The sequence below is a fragment of the Salminus brasiliensis genome, chromosome 7, assembly GCF_030463535.1.
Source record: "Salminus brasiliensis chromosome 7, fSalBra1.hap2, whole genome shotgun sequence".
In the NCBI taxonomy this organism is placed as follows: Eukaryota; Metazoa; Chordata; class Actinopteri; order Characiformes; family Bryconidae; genus Salminus; species Salminus brasiliensis.
Window position 1 is genome coordinate 37935701 of NC_132884.1, and position 24915 is coordinate 37960615.

The 24915-nt window shown below is 41.3% G+C and overlaps 2 protein-coding genes across 4 annotated transcripts in view; both read right to left on the reverse strand.

Annotated features, from left to right (window-relative positions):
- Positions 1-961: 961 nt before the first annotated feature.
- On the reverse strand, positions 962-18358 carry smpd2b (sphingomyelin phosphodiesterase 2b). The gene is made up of 11 exons (XM_072684851.1): positions 18085-18358; positions 16436-16564; positions 13534-13630; positions 10595-10671; positions 9124-9217; positions 8643-8732; positions 8058-8140; positions 6533-6665; positions 5878-5982; positions 5536-5704; positions 962-3897 (listed from the first exon to the last, which is right to left on the reverse strand). Exons 2-11 carry the CDS (start codon positions 16471-16473, stop codon positions 3470-3472), a joined length of 1314 nt encoding a protein of 437 aa, XP_072540952.1. The 5' UTR covers positions 16474-16564; positions 18085-18358; the 3' UTR covers positions 962-3469.
- Positions 18359-20820: 2462 nt separating this feature from the next.
- The window catches only part of tead3b (TEA domain family member 3 b), a 53577-nt gene continuing 49482 nt past the window's right edge, over positions 20821-24915 (reverse strand). For all 3 annotated transcript variants that reach the window (XM_072684853.1, XM_072684852.1, XM_072684854.1), the window contains 2 exons: positions 24735-24887; positions 20821-23808 (listed from right to left, as the gene is read on the reverse strand). In XM_072684853.1, coding sequence (XP_072540954.1) covers positions 23695-23808; positions 24735-24887 — 267 coding nt within the window. In that variant the 3' untranslated portion in view covers positions 20821-23694. The remainder of the gene's footprint in view (positions 23809-24734; positions 24888-24915) is intronic.

Consider the following 24915-nt stretch of genomic DNA (forward strand, 5'->3'; position numbering starts at 1 on the left):
ACTGGCTGAAACACAAGCCCAAAGCTGAATCTGTGGGTGGTAGGCAGCTGTTTAGAGGAAGACCTAGCTGCTGATTGTTAGGAGTTGCAGTACGTATAAAGCGGTCAGACTTGCATCACCTGGCTTTTTCTAATGGTGACTGTGAATAAGCCATAGCGCTAACAGTCTAAAGAAGGTCTGAGGCCTTGGTAAAAGTTCTCAGTTAAAGGAGCTGAAATCTTTTGGGACTCCCACACTTTTGAATAGAGCTCCTTTCCAATTGTTTCACTCTAAAATTGTTCAAAAACAAAATAATACACTAATATTTCTAAAATAAATAAATAAATGATAATAATAATAATAATAATAATAATAATAGAAATGTATGTTTCATCTTGAGCCTTTTGGAGATCAGTACCTTTTCTACTCACTAGACTTTTCACAACAGAAATTCATTCCAAATTCAATTTCCAAATTCATCAGAGTTATTTATGATGAATGGATCAACAGAAATGCTCCAAACTGACTTAATAAATCTTTTTACAATTACATCCATTGAAAGTTAGTTTTTTTTTTTGCTTCTCCAGTAGACCTGACATTTTAGACATTTAAGCTATTTTTGCTATAGTGAGATTATATATGTCTAATTTATAAGAACCGCTTAAGTGTGTTCTAGCATTTGAGTGTCCTAAAAAATCCTACGGCTCACGCTGCACCCTGGTGGTGAGAGTACCCACTTACAACCACACAAAGAGCTAGAATTCATTCTAGGTATTTGGAAGCATCTGTATTGGTTGCAGTTTCATGGTGGAGATTAATCATGTGCGAGTTCTGGTTCTGGACCAGAAATAAAGAAAATGCTTGGCTGATTGCACCAAAATAAGTTCTAAAGTCAGTCGGCCAATTAATATAATAAACAAGTATTTAAATAACACTCCTGCTCCAGTGCAACTCACAAAGATTCAAGAAAACAACGTCAGTATTTCAGCAAAATGCATCATTTATTTCTTCATGAAAAGTGCATCTGACCTCTGACGAAATAATAGGAACTAACAGAAGTGGTGGACTAATGAGTGAACATACAGTATATTTCCATTGAGCGGTATTGTGTTGTATGAAGGTAGCTGCAGCAGACTACTATTGCCTTAAGCCTACTTTAAATGTTCTTAAATAATGCAAAACCTGTTTTTTCACACAGTGTCTGTAAGGTTTAGTAAGATATACAGTAAATATTGAAAGATAAACAGAAGGTGATACTAAATGGGAGTGTGAGACAACTGTACGGAGTGCAAAGAAAGAGGTGGTGGTGGTTTAACACAACAGCACATATGATGGGCATCACAGTTACTGGTTGTACTGGTCGTGAAAACAACATTTAAGACACACTCTTAACAATCAATGTGCTTCAAAAAGTCCTTTTAGGGATGCTGTAGAAGAACCACTGGTTTGATAAATGTGTGGGTGTGAAGAACCTTTTAAAAGATCTGAAGAACCTTCACTTGACCTAAAGGTTCTTTACCAAGTTGAAGGTTTGTCACACTTCTATATTTGTCCTACAAAGGTTGGATTTCATAGAAGCAAAAGGGGTTCTTCTATAGCATCATAGGGCAATATGACAATATTTGATAGTATGGTGTTAAATTTGGTGTTTTTTCAGTTACTGTGGTACGCAAATCGAGGATATCGTCGAGGATACCAATTTCATTACAAAGTACAGAGTAAAAATCACTGTACTCCGTATGTGAGAGTATTTGAATAGACGTTTTAAGAGTCTGTCGCTACCAGTGCATGTTTCTCTACGGTCACGTGTAGCGCAATTAACATTGTGTATCAGGAAAATGTCTTTGAATATTGGGATCTAATATTTTTACCATATCGCCCAGCCCTAGGGAAACTTTTGAAATTTGAAGAACAAGAAACTGACGTAAACGAACTGAATGGTTCACCCTTTCAGAATCACCTGCCCAGCAGGTGTCAGATTCTTCTAGGCCGGTCACAAATATGTAATGCCACAGTATTATACACATACACTGCATATCAATATACACTTCAATTAATACATCGATAACGGTTTCAAGGTATAATCTCATCTTTCCTCTGAAATAATGCTGTACTACTACTACAGGCCTCATATCTTTAAGAAATTAAGTGAACAAATCATAAATAAGGATGTAAGAAATCATTCATACTGGTCCATTTTACTAAAAGCTTTCTAGTGCTGCAAGGAAGTGTACAGTATGTTAACTACCATTTTACAGTCATTTTACCTACATTTCACATCTGGGTTTCTTCCAGTCTTCAAAATGATTGCTCTCCGGTTGAGATGGAGCAAGATGATTGGTCCAACCAAAGTCCTGAGACAGAGTTCATTCCATCCTGGAGGAGCACACTGGTCTGTAATCGTAGCATAGTTTTAAATCGTTTTGAACTAAGAATAAGTAAGAGCTTACAGATTCAGTCAGAAAACTGGACAGATGTATTACACACAAACGTGTAGCATAACCCAGCCAGTCATAACATTAAAACCACTGACAACTGAAGTAAATAACAGACTATCTGGTTGCAATGGCCCCTGTCAAGAGGTGGGATCTACATATTAAGTGTAGAGTCCGTTTTTGAAGGTGGTGGCGGTGTTGAAGCAGGAAAAATGGGTAAAAATAAGAATCTGAGCCACTTCGACAAGAACCAGACTGTGACCGCTAGACGACCAGACGATCTCCAAAACATCAGGCAAATCTTATGGGGTGTTCCCAGTATGCTGTGGTCAGTTCCCAGCTCCGAGAAAGAAAAAACACGACTGGCGACAGGGTTACGGGCACCGAAGGCTCACTGATGCGACCCATGTAGATCAAACCCACCTCACCCAGGATCTGCTGTGCTGTGGAGTCCATGCTTTGAAGGGTCAGAGCTGTTTTAGTGGCATAAGGGGAAGCTACACAATATTAGTCAGGGAATTTATGTTTAATGTTATGGCTGATCTGGACAAGAAGTAATATTGATGGATGGATATCGGACGGATATGAGCAGAACATGCTGGATTGGATTTTTTAGGGAAAACAAGAAAGAATCCGATCCAAACCTGTAACAAATGTTGCCTGAAACAGCATATAGATGTGATGTTAGTTGTGTGTTACTTCCTGTAGGACAGAAGAGTGTTTAAGTAGTTTAAGCAGGATAGCCTACTTTTAGATGCTCATACTATGTGAAGAGTTTCAATTAAAAACAGCTAAATTAAAAGCTAAGTAGTTTTAAAGACAAAATATCTGTTAATCAAGATTTCAGTATTGGTATGGGGAACACTAAGGATGTCTCATACCATCTCTAAGGAGTAATATACATTACATATGCTTGTGAAATAGAGAAAATCAGGCTCAGCTGAGCACAATCGTCAAGTCTACAAAGCAGGTTTACTGCATCCTTCATCAAGTAAGAAACTATTTCAACTATCAAGTGATCGAGTGGTTCTTCATCATCTCCCAGTCTTTGCTGTTCAGTCGTCTGGCTCTGAAGTGGCTGGATCGTCATGGCCGTCAGTTTCCTTTTGCGAACGGTTCTCATTCGCACCCTTTTGAAAATCCTTCAGGCGTTCTTGCAGGCTGCCTACCGCAAGCCGCATCTGGTCCTCCGCCCCTTGTAGAGCCTTCACCTCCATGCCGTAAAAGATGTAAAGCAGAGTGGTGGAGAGAAGGATGGTGAAGCACAGCGCTCCCAGAAGGTAGAAGGAAGCTTTGGGAAAGTGCTGTTCGGTTCCAAGGGCGAAGCAGGGGACAGCCGCGATGGCCAGCTCTAGCAGCAGCAGGGCCAGGCCCATGATCCCTGTACGAGCAGCCGTGTAGCGCATGCGCTCAGCATAGTGCAGACCCACCTTCACTTCGGTACGAGCCTCGGTCACAATGTTCACCAGCTCTGACAGCTTTTCTAAGAAACAGGAACAGCACAGAACAGGCACAGTCATAAACTCCTAAAAATTAAGGTGCTCCAAATTACTGGGCGATGCCGTAGAGGAACCACTTTGTTTGTATGTTGGTAATAAAGATGTGCGAGTGTGAAGAACCTTTGTATTGTCTGATTTTGAGTTGTTGTTTTTTTTTTACCAATTATAAGGTTCTTCACACTCACGCATCCCTGAAAATTAAGGTGTTTCTTTGAGCGATACCATAGAAGAACCACTTTTGGTTCCACTAAGAACCACATTTGCAAGAGATGTGCGAGTGTGAAGACCTTTTAAAGGGTCTAAAGAACCTTTACTTGGGGTCTAGGTTGTTAACCAATGTTAATGTTCTTCACACTTGCAAATCCCTAAAATTAAAGTTGTTTCTTTAAGCAAGGTCAGAGCAGAACCACTTTTGGTTGCATAAGGAACCGTGGTTCTAATAGAGATGTGTGGTTTTAAAGGTCTAAAAAGAACCATCACTTTGTGTCAAGGTTATTTACTAATTTTAAGGTTCTACACACTCACACATCCCTTGAAACTATAGGTGTTTCTTTGGTCAATGCCACAGAAGAACCACTTTTGGTTCAGTTAAGAAGCACATAATAAATGTAGTAGAGATATACGAATGTAAAGGACCTTTTAAAAGACCTAAAGAACTTTCCCTTGATATCAAGGTTGTTGACCAATTTTAAGGTTCTTGACACACACATTCCTTAAAAAAGGTGTTTCTTCAAACAAGGTCACAGCAGAACCACATTTGGTTCCATAAAGAACCATGCTTGTAATAGAAAAACCTTTTAAAGGTCTAAAGAGCCTTCATTTGGGCGTCTAGGTTGTACTAATTTTAAGGTTCTTCACACATACACCCCTTGAAACTACAGGTGTGTCTTATATATAAGGGATGCCACAAAAGAACCACATTTGGTTCCATTAAGAAGCACATTTGCAGTAGAGATGTGAGTGTGAAGGGCGTTTTAAAAGGTCTAAAGAACCTTCACTTGGGGTCTAGGTTGTCAACCAATTTAAAAGGTTCTTGACACATCTCTCAAAATTAAGGTCTTTCTTAAGGGAGGTCATAGCAGAACCACTTTTGGTTCCATAAAGAACCATGTTTGTAATTGAAAAGCCTTTTAAAAAGGTCTAAAGAGCCCTCACTTGGGGTCTATGTTGTTGACCAATTTTAAAGGTTCTTCACCCTCTCACACACCTTAAAAATGAAGGTGTTTCTTTAAGCAAGGTCACAGCAGAACCACTTTTCGTTCTGTTAAGAAGAATGTTGGTAGTAGAGATGTGTGAGTGTAAAGAACCAATTTTAAGGTTCTTCACACTCACACATTCCCTAAAACTACAGACGTTTCTCTGAGTAATGCCACAGACGAACGGCTTTTGGACCCATTAAGCACTTTTTAGGTCTCAAGAACGTTCACTTGACGTTCACTTGGGGTTGTTTACCAATTTAAAGGTTCTTCACACTCTCACATCTCTTACAGAAATGCTTCTTAATGAACCAGTGGTTCTTCTATGGAATCACTCAAATAACGCTTTGAAACACCTTGACTTTAAAGAATGCACCCTGTTTAATCAGGGAACTAGTGGTGGACACATTTCAGATGGTTGATTACCTGTAGCACAGTCTTTCTCCTTCCTGGAGTCTCCTTTCCCCCCCTCTGCAGAATAGAGCACTAACTCCGTGCTCAGAGTTTCATGGTCAGAGTAAGGGAAGAGCTGACCAGGGATAGGGCCCTTAGAAGTGGCCAGAGATTCACAACTCACTCGTGCCCTCTCCGAACCCTGTTGATAAAGCATGGAATTTGGTGGCATGTTCAACAGTGGATTACCTCAGAACGGAGTTCAAATCTGTGACTAGGCAACAAAGCGGTCAGCACCTAATTACATACTGAAATTCAAAAGAGTGCAGCTTGCTAATGTGAACCATAAGGTGATTAAACACTGAGCACATTCACCTTGAAGAAGATGTAGTCTATACGGATCCCTCCTCCAAATGGAATAAGCTCTTGCTTATGTGTGAAGGGATTGTCTGTAATATGTGTGAATCCCTGCTCACATCCCTGGAAAGTTCAAACAGACAATAAGCACATCTCAGGTCTGGCAGCCTGGTAGAGCAGCACTGCAATACATTGTTTTGTCATGTACAGTACTGTGCAAGTGTGTGTCTGCCTTTATACACTGACCAGCCATAACATTAGCACTGCCTGCCTAATGTTGAGTTGCTCCCCCTTATGTGACTCCACAAGATCTCTAAAGCAAGGCTGCTCAATCCTGGTCCTGGAGATCTACCACCCTGCAGAGTTTAGCTCCACCCCGAATCCAACACACCTGATCCAGACCATGAAGGCCCTCAGGAGCGACTGAACATTACAGTCAGCCGTGTTGGATCTGAACTCTTCACGGTGGTAGATCTCCAGGACCAGGATTGAGCAGCCCTGCTCTAAAGGCACCCCGTGGTATCTGGCACTGAGCTGTTAGCAGCAGACCCTTTAAGTCTTGTAAATTGTGAGGTGGGACCACCACAGACGACATTTAATGAATAAACTCTCATCTTTACATGTGTGATGTCTACTTTGATCAATTTCAGAGGACTGCAATTTCTGGACTCACATCAAAACTGGCTGTCTCATTGAAGCAGTCCTTGAGTCCAGTATAGCTCTGCAGCAGTCGGATACCGAGGTCTGTTGGATGCATGTTCAAATCCCCTCCTAATATCACCACATCTGCTCCAGCACTGGTGTGCCTGAATAACACATCAGGGTACGTTGCATGAATACATGGGAAACTCTGTGGACACTTTGGAAAGTACTCAGCTGTTAGAGATTTTATGCAGTGTTCAAACACACACACACACACAAATTGTCCCGGCAGGTGTCAGATATGCAGTATGTGCATGATAGCATTCGTACGAACACCAGCGTATGCATATTGTCATTTCTTGTGAACTTCTGCATGACTGCACAGAAATCTCCTCGTAGATTGTCTGCATTTGGCATCATGTGGCTCATTTCTGGCAGGGTCATAGCCCAAGTTTAACCGGAACAGTGTGGAGTTCAGTTTTACTGCTGCTGTTTATTTACACAGCAATACTTCCTGCAGTCGGCACGGAGTGTGCAGTGGAAACACACGGACGGAGCAGCTGTCCGTCAGGTGATCAGGTAAAACCTGGTACTGTCGGCCTCACTTCGGCGGAGACATGACTCTGGTGTGTGAGTGGAGAGCAGAGTTCTGTTAGTGTGAGGCGTGGGAGGCACAGGCACAATGAAAACTGAGCTAGGACTGCGGGTCAGGTAGCCAGTAGCAGTAGCGACGATGGGCTAACGTTAGTTGGGCAGTTGAATGAGACAGTTGTGACCTACCATATTTATACTGGCTAAATGTCACGATCACACAGACTGTGTCCAAATCACTAGAAAAATCACTAATACAAGTGAACAGCCAGACCATGACAAAATAAAAGTCACTATCAGCTGACCAGACTGTGTCAAAATAAAAGTAAATAATACAAACTAAAAACAAATCATGTCAAAAATCATTAGAGGTCACGCATACAAATGAGCAGCCAAACCATGTCAAAATAAAAGTCACTAATGGATAAACAGACTGTCAAAATAAAAGTCACTAATAAAACCACTGACAGGTTTCCTGTATCGACAGGTTCCAGTGAAAATGTCATCACAGAGATGGGGGCACAACCAGGGGCAAAAATGACAGTTGTAAGTTGAGAGCTGTGCAGGAACTTTACCGGCTATGCTTACCTCTTTTGCCCCCTGCCTGTAGTGTTTGTGACAAAACAAAGGTTACTAATACAAACCAAACATATATAACAAGTACACAGTGTCAAAATAAAAGTCACTAATAAAAAAGATTTTTTTTTTTGCTGATCCAAAAAAGCATGTGACTCAAAATCCATGATCTGAACCGTGAGTATTGCGAGGCGTTATTCTAAATAAATGACTAAGCAATTGTTCAAGTCGCTAAATGCCATACATCTCAATGGAATTAGTCACTCACATTGTGCAGTTAATAAAAAAAGGAGTTAGCTGAAAAAAGTATTGCTAGAGAAGCACAATAAGAATCTCAGAAAAAGACTTTATGCTATGTCTGAGTAAAGACAGAGAGAGATGCTTCGTACCGTATAAAGTTCTGGAGCTCCCAGGCTTGCACCACTCTGTGAGGAAGATAGGAGTCCTGCTCTCTGCTGTACTCTGCATGCAGCTGTATGAGCACAGAATGTATGGATCAGCATGTGGAACTGGAGCTTTGTGTGTGCCAACGTTTTTTCAAATCACTGTGTAGAAGAAGCTCGAAGCTCTGTGCTGCCTTTATTTTTGGATGCCCTGTGATCGTTTCTGACTGAGTGTGTGCACACTTTCACAACGCAATTCACATCACTTAAAACTTATTACTGATATTACTGTCACATAAAACAATAAAATATGAAAGAAGTGTACAGCATAATCACTTCCAATGAGTTTCCCACCTGTAAAGTCTCTTCAATGTGTAAAAAAAAAAAAGGGCAGAATGGGCAAATCGCAGGTAACATCTGACTAAAATTGCATAATATGGGTGCAGCTTTAGTCTAAATGCTAGTTTGTGACTCATTAAAAACATTCATTTCAGATCACGTTTATTAATCAAAATAAACGCACCAGTAGCACGGAGACAACACATTATTTAATAATTATCATTTCATAATTACATGGATAAAAGCACTTACATGAGTGACAAAGACGTGAACCTCCAGCCCACTGATATTAAGCAGTATTTTCCCAACGGCTTTGCCCCCGAACCAGTCTCCATGATGAGCCTGACACAGAAGAGAGCAGCCTGTCTGACAAGCGGTCACTCCACCACACATGCATGTTTCTACAACATTCATCATCTGTCTTTTCAGGGACTTTTAGCTCCATTTGAGGGTTTTTGATTATTATAGAAAACAAGTTTTACAATGATACTTCATATCGGACATGGGACCAGTGTCCTGGACATGAATTACATTTTTTACATCTAAGCTTAGGTTTTAATTAGGTAAGGGAAACTGGCCCATACTGTACTTCTAATAGGGGGGGAAATAAACATTTAATAAAGTCTGGTCAGCAGCAACCAAATAGCTTCTGAGAGGGTCTAGTCAAACAGGACTCAACTGGAGAAAGAATACAGTTGGTTTGGGCTCCTCTAAAGAGTCTGACTCTACTCACCATGTAAGGATAGCCATTTAAAGTGTATTTGTACAGAAAGGCATCATGGATTCTGTGCTTGGAAAAGACAGCCAGGCCACTTCCAAAAAATCCACTGAGGAGCACAAATCACAACACAGAACACATAAATACACACTGGGCTGCCAGAATATTACACATTTTTAAACACATCAAAATATGTTATGTTTAAAATATGGACTTTAAAGTTTTCAACCCTAGCCCTGGAAGAACACCTATCCTGCACATTTCTTGGGTTAAAGGTAGTCTGTTCTAACAGGAAACCACTAAACTGTGCAGAGCAGGGCCGGACATCACTGCTCGGCACTATGTTGGTTTCCCTGCTGTGCTGAGAATGAGCCACCTTTCAAATATCTGGCCAGCAGTGGTCCCTTTCCGCTGATGGGTGAGGTAGAGATTAAGACTGTGTATTGGCAAGAACCTGACTAGTGACCATAAGTATCATGATACAGAGGTTATGATTCAATACACTGCGATGTTTGATCAAATTTTAGGAAAACGGTCATATAAATACACCTATTCACAAAAACTTTGTATCTCTAACATAACATAACAAAACCTTCTTAACTTACAATGGAAGTGGATGTAAAAAGAATTTATCCCAAGTCATTTGGGAGCGTTTCTATTGGTCCATTCATCATGGAAATCTGATTCAATATAAAGAACTGCCAGATTCTCGTAATGTCAAAGTGAAATACAGCAGGAAAGGTGGGGTTTTTTATCCAATCAGAACCGGGGGATCTGAAGACAACACTGCCATCTAGGGGTCAGGGTTTAAAACAACGCAAAATTTCCAACTGTCTGCCACTGTCTACATGTAAACTATACTTACCCTAAGTAAAGAGGGGCTGTAACTGTGACTGTCCACCTATTGTATACAGAGGGCATACCTGATAAAACAGCGGATAGGTATAGCTAGTGGGGCAGTGGTGGCTAGTGGGGCAGTGGTGGCTCAGTGGTTAGCGCACCGGGCTATCGATAACAGAGTTTTGGGTACGATTCCCGGGCTCTGCAAGCTGCCACTGTTGGGCCCTTGAGCAAGGCCCCTAGTTCACTAGTGTGTGTGTGTGTGTGTGTGTGTGTGTGTGTGTGTGTGTGTGTTCACCACAGATGGGTTAAATGCAGAGGACACACTTTGCTGTACATAGTACAGTGACAAATACATGCACCTTTTCCTTTTAGTAGGTGGAGGTCATACACGGGCAAGTTTGCATTTAGGTCCATATATTTAACTGTGTAGATTTTTATTAAAATTTAGACATAAGATGGTAACCCCCTGAGCGTACTTAACTAGTCTCAAAAGTTTAAGGTTTGGATCAGAAGACTTCAGTAGCAGCTTATCTACAGAACAGCCTTGAGCCTGCCTGTGCTCTTACGAATGAGAGCAGCTCTCTTAGAGCAGCACACACAGTAGCAACACAGTCTGTCCATGCATACAAAGCTCAGCACTGACCTTTTAAAGTAATGACTATAGGGATGGGTGCCGCCAAGTTTCTTTTTCAAGAAGAGGAAGTCTTTTTCACTCCAAACCTGCAAAGATCAGACAAACAAAATCTTTTTTTAATAAATTATTTTTGTTTTGTTCACCAAAGTAACATGACTGTTCCACTTCCTCCAATGCAAATAAGGTGGTCAGCGTTTTTCTAACCACTGAACTTGCTTAAAACCACATAGGCAATATTTTTTGGGTGCAAACCAGGCAGCTCTGCTGAGCGTCTCTAATCACACACTTCTCACATGACGGCACTACCTTGTGACCATGTGGAAGCCGGAGTCAATGTATGTGACCCATGCTCATATTCTGAGGGTCATGGTTTTAATCTTTGAAATGACCAACTCCTGAACTGAGCAGGGGAATGTAAGTGGATGTAAAGGAGTCTGAAAGCACCAGCAAAGAGCAAACCCAGGAGTAACCCAATCCTGCCATGACGGGGAAGAGACCTTTCAGCGCTGCATGCCATTAACACAGTTTCAGGGCTTGCTGGGTAAAGACAGATGGAAAGCGTATTGTGGTCTTTCCACAAATGAGGGCCATCTAAAGAAAGGGGTCGTATCTGCGGTTGCAGATTAAAAGCTACAGTCAAAAGCTAAGAGCCCTCTTTCTAAAAATTCCTAGAAATACACTTCTTGACAAAGTATAAGGACACCTGCACATTCATCGTTTTTTCCTAAATCAGGGGCACTAAAAAAAAAAAAAAAAAAAAAAAAAGTTGATCCTGCTTTTGTTGGAGTCTCTACTGTCCAGAGAAGAGGGCTTTCTACTAGATGTTGGAGCATTGTGGTGAGGATTTGATTGCATTCAGCAACAAAACGGTTAGTAAGGTCACAGCCCCACCTCATACCCAACTCATTCCAGAGAATACAGTTCTTCCACTGCGCCACAGCTCAACGCTGGGGGGCTTTATACCCCTCTAGCCCACGCCTGGCATTAGGCAGCATGGTGCCAATAGGTTCTTGTCTATCTTCTTCAGAGTCCTATTCTATTGGCAATACTTCTCTACAGGGACTAGACAAGCTGTGTGTGGGTGTGAATTTGCACCTCTGTGTCAGCAATGTGTGCAACCTAAAATAGCTGAATATATAAATTAGAAGAGGTGTCCACAAACATTTGAACATACAGATGCATGTATTTCAAAGCATCATGCTGAAGAACAATGCAGATTTTGGGTGCAAACTGCATAAGAAGGCTGCAAGTTGTATTCTGAGGACGTCAAGAGTGGAACAGAACAGGCTACCACTGAAATTACACAACTAAAGACAAGCTCAAGATAAATACTGATTAAAAACAACTTATGGGTCAACATAGCCCCGGGACTTTCTGTGTGAACACTGCAATTCATAAAGTAAATGAAGTGTAAATGAACTACCTACCTTTTCAAATGCTACTTTAAAATCCGACACAGGCTTTTTAAGGGGTTAGGAAAATACAATGACTTACTCAGCGTCTGGCTAGTCATGAAATCCTGTGTTTAATTTACATAAATGCAAATCATTTGCAAAAAAAGAATTTATTAATGCAAATCATGTCTGCTGGAATTCTCCTCTCCGGGCCCAGAAGACATTCATACAGCTATAAATCTGGAGACGCACAAAGAAGCTACTCACCAGCCTATAGGCCAGTGTTTCTCAACCCTGGTCCTGGTTTATAGCTTTAGCTTCTCCCAACACACCTGATTCAACTAATCAGCTCATTAACAAGTCCGTTTAGAGTTGCAGAGGGGTTGTTAAAGCATGGAAACCTCCAAAATGTGCGAGGCAGGGTGCCTCCAGGACCAGGGTTGAGAAACACTGCTGTAGGCAACCACTGTTTAACTATAAGTCAGTGTAATCCATGAACAAGAGAAATGCAGTCATTTTTCCACAGTCTTGGTTTGTACTGGATTACAGAGCTGAAAAACTCAGCAGGTAATTTGACCCGCACTGTAATTTAGCTGAGGCTCACAGTCACAAAGAATTACCGTCCTTTTTTATAAGCAGGGGCAATTAGCGCTCGCTACTACAGGGTGAGCAAGATTTGTACCTCAAGGGAAGCTTGTAATTCTCCATCTCCACTGAACATCTCATTTTTCTATTGTTTTTACTTTACTCCACAGAACTCATCCCTGTTTCCAGACTTACATACAGAGCTGCTCAATGGACAGGCTTTCGTCCCTCGAGCTATTAGCCTCAATTCTACAGAATGGGGACGCATGTTATCAATGGACTGAGTGCAATTATGGTGAAGTGCATAGGTGCATAAACTGTCTATAAGAATCATTCTATTGCTCATATTGAGCCACTTTACCTCTTTATTCGTCCAACTGGACGTACATCACCAGCACAAACTGTTCACTGTACTTTCAGTGAAGGAGTATTTCTTCAAAAATGTTAATTATTGTATTGGTATGTGTATCTGTGTAAGAGTCCAATAAAATAGCCACCTATCTCTCTCTCTTTTTACCTTTGGAGTCTCTGGAGCTGAACATGAACATATTGGTACCATGCCGAATGTGTCAGGTGTGGTCTGTAGGGGTTTAAAGCCCACAAGCATTGAGCAGAGTTCTTTTAGTTGTTTTGTTGAATGAATGCAATCAAATCCTCACAGCAGTGCTTCTCCAAAATCAAGTAGAAAGCCTCCTTCCCTGGACAGTAGAGAGTTACTACAACAAAAGCACTATATATTCTTGTTTAATACCCCTGATTTCAGAAGAAACAATGAATGATCCCAACAATGAATGATGTCCCAATACTTTTGTCAATTTTATTACGTTATCAATTGGAACACTTAGTAAGTAATGGCTGTGAAGCTACAGAGCGCTGTATGGAGGTAGGAATTGGGAGGAACTCAGGAGTGAGAATGTGTTAACAGGGTTATGTGACAGTAATCAGAGAGTGTGTGTGTGTTTGTCTCACCTCCTGCAATAGTGCTACATCATGCTGCTCCTTGCTCAGCAGGTCCCCAATCATGGCATATCGCTGAGCACAGTGCTTACTAAGATAGCGGATTCCCCTATAACCACACAGAGACGCGCACACACACACACACACACACACACACACACACACACACACACACACACACACACACACAGTATTGAATCCACAGTGCTGACAGAAACCTTTCTTTCAAGTAAACACAGAACAGATTCAGAATCATTTACTGGGCAGGAACGATCGCCCGTACAAGGAACCGCTTGGTGAAATTGGTCCATACACTCTTAAAGGGAACATTCACCAGTTTTTTAAATTGCAAAATCAAAATTACCAAACGTTCAACAGTCACTCAGAGCGGTTTGCCCACAGAAAATCACCGAGTCAGAACAGTTCACAGTGGTGGTGACCGAAACCGGACGTCTGAAGAGTGTAATGCCTCATCACGGTAAAAAAAAAATTGAGAAATTATCCTAGGAAGGTTCATGTAAGTAGATGTTTTTTTTAAATGGTAATAATAATAATAATAATACATAAATAAAAATAACATTTATATACAGCACAAGATATAACAAAAAAAATGCATTTAACATTTTAAATGTTTACTGTGTGTTGGGTTCTATATAACAGCATGTAGGGATTTTAATACTGTTACAGATATTAATGATACAATAACTAATAAAACTGTTACGGTAAGCAGAAAAGATTTAATCATTAAGAAATGAATGGAGGATATGGACATAATATGTATGATATTATTCGAGTTATCAAGCCTAATAAACTTCATTTTCCTAGGATTTTCAAGCACTTGTGAAACTAGAATACATAGGTTATACATATGTTAATAAAAAAAAAAAAAAGTAAAAAGAATGACATTAAATAGTTAATAATGAATACATTGCCATCATGCTTGACATGCTGTTCACTGGGGCCACGGTTCGAACCTCATGGTTCTGTGCGTGTTCCATGTAGTGCTGTATAGCGCCCCCTGAGGTAGCTTATACAGCCTGTAGTGTGTCAATACAGCAGTAAAGTGTAAATTAGCAGGTTAGCATGGTGAACGCGTTTCCTCTCCCATAGCAATACTACTACTAAACCACTAAAGTTCTTACCATAATGCAGATCCAACTGCATAAGCTTAAGTTTTCCAGGTGGTACACGCTTGTGAAATTACTGTATTCGCCTTAATAGCGACAGCTCGGTGTGAGTACATGGGCCGCTACACCCCAACCGTTTACATGAGCTTTGAGAAGATCCATTTATTCGTTCTAGCTGGAGAGGAACATCCAGTGTGTTGTGATGTTTGATATGGACAGAGACATGCAGACATACAGCAGCATAGCTCAGGATTTTCCCTCCTCCCTCACCTGGGTGCATGTGCTGCCTCACACTATTAAAAGGGGGGAGGGCAAAAGGAGAAGAGTCAGGTCAGGTGTGGGAAAGGGGGCCCTCATAGTTTTCTCTGTGGGCTATAATAGGGCTGGGCGATATGGTAAAAATCCTATATCACGATATTTAAAGACTTTTTTCCTGATACACATTATTTATCATAATACATGTGATTACAGACTAAAAACATCAGTAGCGAGAGATTCTTATAAACTACTATTCAGATTCTCTCCCGTACTGAACACAGTGATCATTATTCAACATCAGCTGCTCTTCATTTAATTAAACCTCTATCTAATTACACAGTAAGCACTAAGAGTATCCTCCATATGCTTAGAAAAGCAGATTGTTATCACGATACGATAAAAATATCATCATATCGCCCAGCTCTAGACTATACTAACACTAATGAACACTAACTGCTAGAACACACTTAGAGAACAGTTGGTTTGAGCTTTAGCTGGAGCTACTGAGTATAGACAGCCAGAAAGCATGATGGCTAATCGTCAATAAAATGAGTATATATGCATTATAGTCTTTTCAGCCTCTGGTTTCATTCACCACCACTATAAAACTTGTACATTTCAGTTGCTGTCTTTTTCCCACAGTGAACCATTTCGCATCAAACCACATTCTGAAAGACTGTTTGCCTCTCAACCACAGAATTACACACTGAAAATTTAACACCAATCCGATTCCTCTTTCCGAAGCAGGCGCCACAAAGGGTTATTAGACTGATGCTACGGTGCGCTCTCATCCGTCCGGCCCGACCAAAGGCATTAACTGAGGTCTAGCCGAGGTCCAAACATCTGACGTGTTGCTAGAAGACATTTATTGAACAGTTTAGCTCTCAGTTTGCGCTCTAACTGATCCTGTTGTCAGATGGGAGCTTCTGAATATTGACAGCTCAGTGTGGTAATTCTAGGCTGGTGCTGTAATCCAGTGTTTCTCAACCCTGACCTGCACATGTTAGTGGACTCTCTGCAGCTCTGTAAGGGTTTGTTAATGAGCTGATTAGTTGGACTGGGTGTGTTGGGAGCAGGGAAAGCACTGAAGTGTGTGCAGGACAGGGTGCTTCCAGGACCAGGGCTGAGAAACACTGCTTTATTAGATTAATATTATTTACATAGCTATTCACCGTGATTGTGAGAGGCTTAGGGGCATCATGACTGGACAGGATGTTAGCATGGTAGTGTGTTCTATTCCTGTGTACTACTGCGATACACTTGATAGTGTCCATGTTTAAATTATTCACCAATTAGGCCAGAACTGTCTGGGCTTTGAAATAAGGAGAAGACGACGACGCAGCAAAAGCAGAGATCATTAAATTCCCTTCATTTATTCTTTTGTTTTCTTCAGAGGCTTTATCATCATCATCATCATTGCCAGGAATCTGCGTAGTCCATGAACAGCAGCAGTGTCAAAGTGTGTGTGTGTGTGCGCGCATGTGTGTGTATGTGTGTGTGTGTGTGTGTGTGTGTATGTGTGTGCTCACCAGCAGTTGAGGGAGAAGATACGTAGCCTTGCAGGCATATTGGCTGGCTGGCACAGCGTTGTGAGCGGAGGGAGGGGGGGTGGGGGGTGTTGTGCGCTGGGATCAGTGTTGTCTGTCGTTCTGCAGCAACTGCTCAACCAGTACAGGAGAAGAAAGAGTCAGCAAGCAGAAAAAAAGATGCTTAGCAGATCACAAACTTTCCCCACGAGCCTCACAGGATCCCCACAACTCCTCATAAAACAGCACTCTCAATGACACACCCCAGCTTCTGACCCCTCGGACACACTGCAGGTCGGAGCCAGTGCCCCGTTCTCCCTCGATATGACCCGTCTTGATGTCCATGTCTTGTGGAGACGCATTAGGGCATCCCATTAATTTAAAAAGACAGAATCGAACCAGAAACGAACACAAAAGAAATGATTTCTGAATGAATGCTGATACTTAGTGTCTAAATAAGTACATAATGTGGAACTGCATTGGTATGGGCACATAATCAGTGGTATTGGAATTGGAATCGGAATCGGTGAAGCAGAGGCTTAGATCTGACGGATATTATAAAACTATGTCTAAATATATATATATATATATATATATATATATATATATATATATATATATATATATATATATATATATATACATATATAAAAAAGTAAAGCATTTATTACTTTAACTGCATTTGTTTCTATTAATGCTAAAATAAGAGTCTTGTGTCTAGACATGTGCCATGATTGTTAATACTGTGTCGAGATGAGGCCTGAATCATGACCAGTATATATTTACATGAAGATACACGAGGAACTGGGTCATTTACAGAGCCAGTGTGGATACTGACCTTTTTGCATCAGACTTTGAGGCCTGCATATAAACTTACACACACACACACATACATACATACATACATACATACATACATACATACATACATACATACATCTTGCAATTTCAGCTAGAACTGTTCAGCTGTGTTTGTTATGGTAGCAAAACAGTATTTAGTGTGGAAACAGGAAGGCCCTGGACATGGATACTGCAGCAGCACCACCACCACCACTACTACTACCACCACCACCACCACCACCACTACCACTACCAGCAGCAGCAGCAGCAGCAGCAGCAGCAGCAGCATGCAGGCGCCATGCAGATCCTCCCTCCCTGCACATCCAGCGCTGACCTGCCAGCCAGCAGCCCTGTCAACCTAACCAAGCAAGCCGCCTATCAGCCCTTTCTACACGGGTACTCACTCAGGCAGCCCGGCTAACCGCTACACCCCAGAAATGACCTAGAATTAACAGCTGTCCTAACTTGCTTGATCACTTTATTTGTATGATCAGTTTTGCACATGGGCTATATATTGATTTGAGCTGGCAATATTATGATTAAAGTTTGACCTATCTAAATGAATAAATTAATTAATAAATAAATAAGAAAGATAAATAAACAAGTAAGCAAACAACACGATTAAACTCTGGTCCTGTCTAGAAAGTCACCCAACTAGCACTGGTTACCTACATTTATATGGATGAACTAATACTGATCGATTATCGATCAGTTTATAAACTTAAAAGTTGCCTTTCAGGTCAACTCTCTGAAAGCAAAACTCCGTCCCAGTGAATCGGCTCGCTAACTAACTAACCTCCTAACTCACTTACCGCTACGGTCAACGGTCTCGGCACAGCCAGCGGTCCGGGCAGAAGTTCACGTCTCGCCGCTTCGTGAAGCTCCGCTGCGGGGTTTTATTCACCGGCCCCGCTTCCTCTCCACCGATGCCTGGGTGACGTCACACGCACAAGGCCGTGCGAGGAGCGACCGCGTTCAAAACCTGTTCAATCGCCATTAATTTGCCGATTTTCGACACTCAGGTAACACTAAAACAGTCGTTTCATGGCCGTGCAAGCGGCTATAATTCCAACATAACAGCAAAGTACCCCACCGAGCCAGTTTAACACCGACTAGCGAAAACAAAACAATTGAACTACAAATCCCATGGCTCGGTGCCGCCGTCGCTCCGCAGAACGCATAGAGTGACGCAATCTGCGCGACAGACGTTGTAGTCCATTTTTAGGAGGAGACGCTGGTAAGTTATTTAAGGTTAATGTGTCATTTGCACAGCATGGGAGAACATCTATGCAGTACAAATGCTTGTGATGAGGCTCAGGAAACTCGCCCTGCAGCATTCTAGCGCTAATGGACTATGCAACGCAATGTACTAAATAAACAGAAATACACTAGCTAACTACACACAATATATATATATAGATAGATAAATATAATCAAGGTCATACGAAATTATCATACAAAAGATATTCTGAGAGGAAAAAAATGTTTTTACAACACGTAAAGCGTAAGGTAGGAATTGCAGGATCGTTTGTACTTTTTTAACTTTACTTTTACTATAAAAAAACACCAACGAACTACAAATCCCATAGTTTGCTGACGCCTTCGCTTCGCTGAACGTATGCGGTAACGTCATCCGCGCGACAGAGTTTGTAGTCCGTTTTTAGTGAAAACGCTCGTGAAGTGTGTGTTCGTGTGTTTTTTCGTTATTTAAGCAAAGGAGGAATCGGGTTAGATTGGTTGGGAGCGACGCAGCATGTCGGACAATCTGTAATGTGCAAAACCTGCAGTTCATTGAAAACTTAATCAAACAGCAGACGGCGATCTTGCTGAGGCTGCGCTCCAATTCCCACACTCGTGTTTTCGGTGGAGGCGATTTATGAGGCGCAGTCCAAACGCCTGCACTTCCCTGCGAAGTGGACTAGACAGGGGGTCTCAGCCATTTTAAGGGTGGCTTTAAACCACAGGGAATGAAAACGGAAACTCTTGTCAGTGTGTATTTATTGTCCTTTATTTAAAAAAAAAACAAAAGCATGAAAATAAACCAATATCAATAAAATAAAAATAAATTAAAGCTTTTGTAGCAATTTCTGAAATTTAGAAGCTGTAATTGTCTTCCTCACATTTCAGAAATTTGACTCGAGATTAAATCCATTCTTCCTATGATTCAAGCTGGGTTTAGTCTTACATTATCTATATTTATTTATAAGAAACTTAAGAAGGGAACTTCTGACTGTGTTGGGAATAGTTACAGCCCTTAAAATAATATATCATTTGAAAGATTAATATAAAATGTTTTATATATTAGAAAATGTATTAGTGAATCAAGCTACTATTAAACTCTCACTCTCACAAATTGCTCTCAACACCTTTGATTTCAGTAGACATGATGACTAATCAGGTGTCCCAATACTTTTGTCCAGTTGTATAGCGTACTAGTACACACGGCACAAACTTTACACTACATCTCAAATCACTACGAGCATCATACCAGCATTTAAGCATGGTGGTGGTAGTGGGACCATTTTTGCTTCCTTGCTACTATTGAAGCAGCCTAGAATTCTGCTCTGCATCCAAGAACGTCGACAACAGGAGGGTAAATCCACTCCTGATTGGCTAAAGGGAACTAGATGATTGTTTTAGAGTGACCTTGTCAGGCAGGACATCAAATGATCTGGGCGCCAAAGGCCGGAGTGAGGACGCATAGAGGGGGATTGTGACCACAATCAAAATCGGGACACCCTACATTCTCAGAAAAGGGGTTCTATAGAATAAGATTCTATAACAATGGTGGAACCTCTTGATGCTAGATAGACCCCCCCTTTTTTTTTTAAGACTGTCCAAATAACCTCTCATTAGATGATTTTCCTTGTATATGAAGAAACGTTCAGCCATGCAAAGAACCACTCACACATTCAGGTGGTTCTTGTAGTTCCCATGGTTCTATATAGAACCATTATCCTTACTAAGGAACACTTGAAGAACCACACATGGCACACATGACCCACTATCCTTCGAGATGCATGGAAGACCAACATCTGGCCGATTCTCTGTCCTAGCAGCAAGGTGGTGAGGCAAACGTCCTCGGGTCTCTGAAGCCTGCAGACAATCAGCACTAATCATGCTTGTACTAAAGGACTGTAGTGTATATATTGTGTGTATGAAGCTGTTGAGAATTTTGCAACTTAATCTAAGCATCAGTGCTGACTTTTGTTTTTCGGACAGATCTTAGAGGAGCGTATCTTTGGACTCTAGTCTACTCGCACCAGCTTGGGATATCTTCTGAGTGGCCGGTGAAGCATGTGTAAGTCACTCTCAGCAAAGCAGCATCTGCGAAAGTCTAGAAATGTAAGCGTCCCAAACAGGACAGAGCTTAAGATACAGCACCCCGGCAGCAGGATCGGGAACCACATATTAGACTGCAACCGTAACTGTATTAAAACTCTGGTGGAGGGAAACATGAACACACACACACACACACACACACACACACACACACACACACACACACACACACACACACACACACAAAAGACTGTCGCAACTCAGTGTTTTATGAAGTAAAAATGTCCCAAGGGGAACCAAGACATTTTATTGGTATTACTATACATACTGTTTAGATTATATTGTACAAACCCCTCACATTGTAGATAATATAATATAAATGACTTCAATGCACAGTTGGTAACCAAGGCCACAGTGAACCGTTACTGGTAAAGGAGGGAGGGGGGAGAGAAAAAAAAAAAGAAAAAAAAAAACAAAACAAAACAACTCCAACACCATTTAGATTATTATATAAAATCTCAACAGTAACACACAAAGTTTTCAATTGATGCATACGGCATGAATTGAAAGTCAAAGAGCAAACATAAAATTAATAATAATAATAAAAAAAGAGCCTGTAAAAAAAAAAAAAAAAAAGAAAAAAAAGGAAAAAAGGAAAATTGAGGAAGGTGTCGTCAAAGTTCACAGACGACACCGGTTATAGGCTAAAGTTGTACCAATTCAGCTGAAGAAGCAAAAAATGACAGCTTGAACCTCGAAGCCCGTCATTGTCAGTGTGCAACAAAGTACCATCGTGAGTACAACTGTACAACTGTCATGGTGAATGGATTTCTGGAGAAGTTGCTGTTTTCTGCAATCAAAAATTTGTCAAAATCTTATGCCAAACCCTTCACACTGAATCGACCGAGTCAATTATTAAACACTGCTCATGTCTGAAGAAAACCCTGGAACTCTGAATTTGGCTGTTCTTGAAAACTTGCCCGTCTTAAATCCAAAATCAGACCCTGTGGATCGATTTCAAACCTTTTTCACGCACAGGGTTTTCTCAGGACACCAACAATAATGTACCCTTAAATAACGACAATATGAATATTAATAAAGAATACTTTCTCCAAAAATGTGGAATAGCTTTCACACAAGCAGGGCTGCCTCTAACAGTCAGTGACTGCAACGTTCTGGGAGGGCAACAAACAGCAATACCGACCTGACAGTCCTTGTGGGACGTTCAAGCGCCCCAAGAAGTCATTACGATCCAATTAGATGCTTTTAAAATTCAAGTTTTTGATCTGCACCAGTTTGAGAAAATCAACACTCTTCAGTAGTGGCGTACTGCAGTGCTGTGGTTCTGCAGCAGTACTGAAATCCATCCATGATCCCAGTACTGTGTGACACTGAATATTTTCCTTACTAATCTTCCAATCCGGCGCATTATGGCAGCAATGGGCAGTGACTTGAGTGAACAGAACAGTAACTCTACGATCAACAAGGTTGGCTTTAAAAGTCTACGTTACAACTAAAATGCAATGCACATGCAAAGAACTACACCACACTCCCCAACAGACTGGTGGGAATGACAATTATGATGAGGATGAAATCGCTAACTGTCCCTTTAAGATGCACGGGGATAGTTATGGGGGGGGGAAGGAAAAATAAAAATCTACAGATTTAGATCAAAACTAATATAGTGTTCCCAGTGCGCTACATATCAGATGAATTGGCTTTTTCATGTGTTTAATGCACATTTCGAACTCTTAGAATGGCACAGGAGCTTATTATCTGAGGGAGAACTACGTCTATGCAAAGTCTTTTTATCAGAATGCTGAATCTCTTCAAATGGATCCAAAAAGCACCAGAAAATACAAAAAGAAAACTAAACAAAAAAACAACACAAATCTACAAAAGGCAAGATTTTCCATTGTCAAAAAAAACGAGAGGCATTACAGAGGTAAAGTACCACTACCATCGTAACCATCGTTAAATCACTGACTGACAGGGAGCCGCTGTAAAGCTGTTTTCTGAGAGTTAGAGGGCGTTTTAATGCAAAACATGTCTACATGCTGACAGTCAAGTCATCCGTGTGACCTCTCCTTAGTAAATGTGCCACTGTCTGTCTGTAACGAGCACCTCCGGATGCTCGCTCGTGCTCTTGGGCACTGGTTACAAACAGCAAACAAACATTTCAAACAACAAAAACTGAAGAGAGCGTCGAGAAAGAGAGCCTAAATGCTTAGTGATGCTCTAGTATCAAAAACATTAGCGCACATTTACATCGATTCATGTCGAGAGGTAGTCGAAAAAGGCACTTCAGAATGTCGATCCACGTTGAGTTCTTTGGAGAGAGGCACTTGCCACATTCACGAACCTAATAATAAAAAACAAATCGTTTGGTGGCTTGGAAGCCTACCTGTTTCTGACACCTCCATGCTGGATAAAGGACAGGTCCATGCGAATGCACTGCAGTGTCAGATACACTGAATACGGCCTGTTAATTAACACTTAATTAGCTAGTTTGGTATCAAACTGTTGTTGTTCGTTGTTTACTCAAGAACATTGTGAGAACATGGGAGGATGGTCATGGCCTCACTGTTGCTATTAGTGTAGGTTACATCTGCAGTGTATTTCCAGCAGACCTGTCCTTTATTAAAAATTTCTCGAACCCTCTTGTTGAGGACCTGGTCCTTACTTCTAGTACGCATTGTGCACCTGCTGAGGACACACATTGTCTTCCATTATTAAAAACCTTCCTTCCTTCCTGCAAACACATTCAACATTCATAGTCCCTCAGTGAAGACAAGTTCAACAACAACAACAACAAAAAGCATTAAAAGATGTAGAATTTGTACGCGACAAAAAACAAAAACAAAAACCTATGTGACCCATTTTGTTTTTAAGGCATTTAAATACATATAAAAAAAGATTGTCCTTTAACAGAGCAATACTACACTTCTCATTTCCATTCCTCCACACCCCTCTGCTCAAGCCTCCGTCCACTTACAGTATACCCGGATCAGTACAGAAACGAAAACGCATCCACTCTCGCCAACATGCTGGTGTATCGCTCCGACGTCTGGACAGTCTGTGGCAGGATTGCACAAAGCGACATGTTGTCCACTGGCAAAACCTGTGCGCACAGGGTGGCGCTAGTCTTTAATGAGCCGGTAGACGTGATACTGCGCCCCGTGTTCGCTAGTCGACACCTCGAATACAAACGCTATGCATAGCAGGGTCTCCTGCGTTTCCCTGTTGGTCACCACCTGGAAGGAGAGAGAGAGAGATCACAAAGATCAGATACTTGCAGATATCTGTTACAGGACGGAGACAAACAGTACTGTGCAAACGTGAGAAAATCATAATTAGTAGATTGTATGGATGAAAGTCTAGTCCTGGAGTACAGTGTTTTGAATGGAGATTTATAGTTACTGGGTTTAATGTCGGTCCGAGAATAAATACAAATTTGTGAGTAAAGACCATGCCCTGGAGCTGCCACAAGGAGGCGAACTCAGATGTGTGTTGGGCAGGAGTTCAGGGTGGCTTTGAGGTGGCACATCAATTGTTCATTTCTCATTGAACTTTACTGCTTGTGTAGTCCCTGTAGAGAAGCACTGCCAATAGAATAGTGCCTAATGCCACACGTGGGCTAGATGGGGACAAAGCCCCCCAGCTTTGAGCTGTGGAGCAGTGGAAGAACTGTGTTCTCTGGAATGATGGTGATCCATCTAGTACTTTTGGGATAAGCTGGGAGCTGAAGCAGGGTGGTGATCATCCAGCATTCTGACCGCACTAGCGCCATTACCGCTGAATGCAATCAAATCCTCACAGCAGTGCTCCAAAATACAGTAGAAAGCCTTCTTTCCTGGACAGTAGAGACAGTTACTCCAACAAAAGAAGGATAAACTCTCTTTAATACTCTTGGAAGAACCAAAGAACGAGCAGGTGTCCCAATACTTTTGTCCATATAGTGTATTAGAATCATTTTGCATAGTTGTTTGGACATAATTGGACTTATATTACTGCAAACACTGATTCCAAAATTACTTACTTTTGTTTTGGCCCAGGGCTTTTGCACAGTACTGCAATATCAGAACTACAGCTAGTGCGTATAATTACACAATTATTTTATTTCCTAGTTAAAATATCCAATCCAATCATTTTCCTGGTGTAATATTTTTCTGCCTTTTACCTGTAAAATGGTGAAGTTCTCTAAGACGCTGTTCATCATGTATTTCTCAGGCAGGTGCTTGAGCTTGTGGATGAAGTTGATCATGTATTCACACATGGGCGAGCGGTGGATCCTGTACACACACTTTCCTCCCTCCACTCGTGCGTACTCCGTCTGCCAATCAAATGGACATTCAAATAAG

What these genes read in the sequence shown, in the direction of transcription:
- smpd2b (XM_072684851.1), bottom strand. Translation starts at nt 16,473, where the DNA reads ATGCCTGCAAGGCTACGTATCTTCTCCCTCAACTGCTG. An exon ending in TTCACGTCTTTGTCACTCAT is followed by an intron (nt 8,141 to 8,642) that starts GTAAGTGCTTTT and finishes GTGCTCATACAG; the next exon opens with CTGCATGCAGAGTACAGCAG. An exon ending in GGAGAAAGACTGTGCTACAG is followed by an intron (nt 3,898 to 5,535) that starts GTAATCAACCAT and finishes CCTGTTTCTTAG; the next exon opens with AAAAGCTGTCAGAGCTGGTG.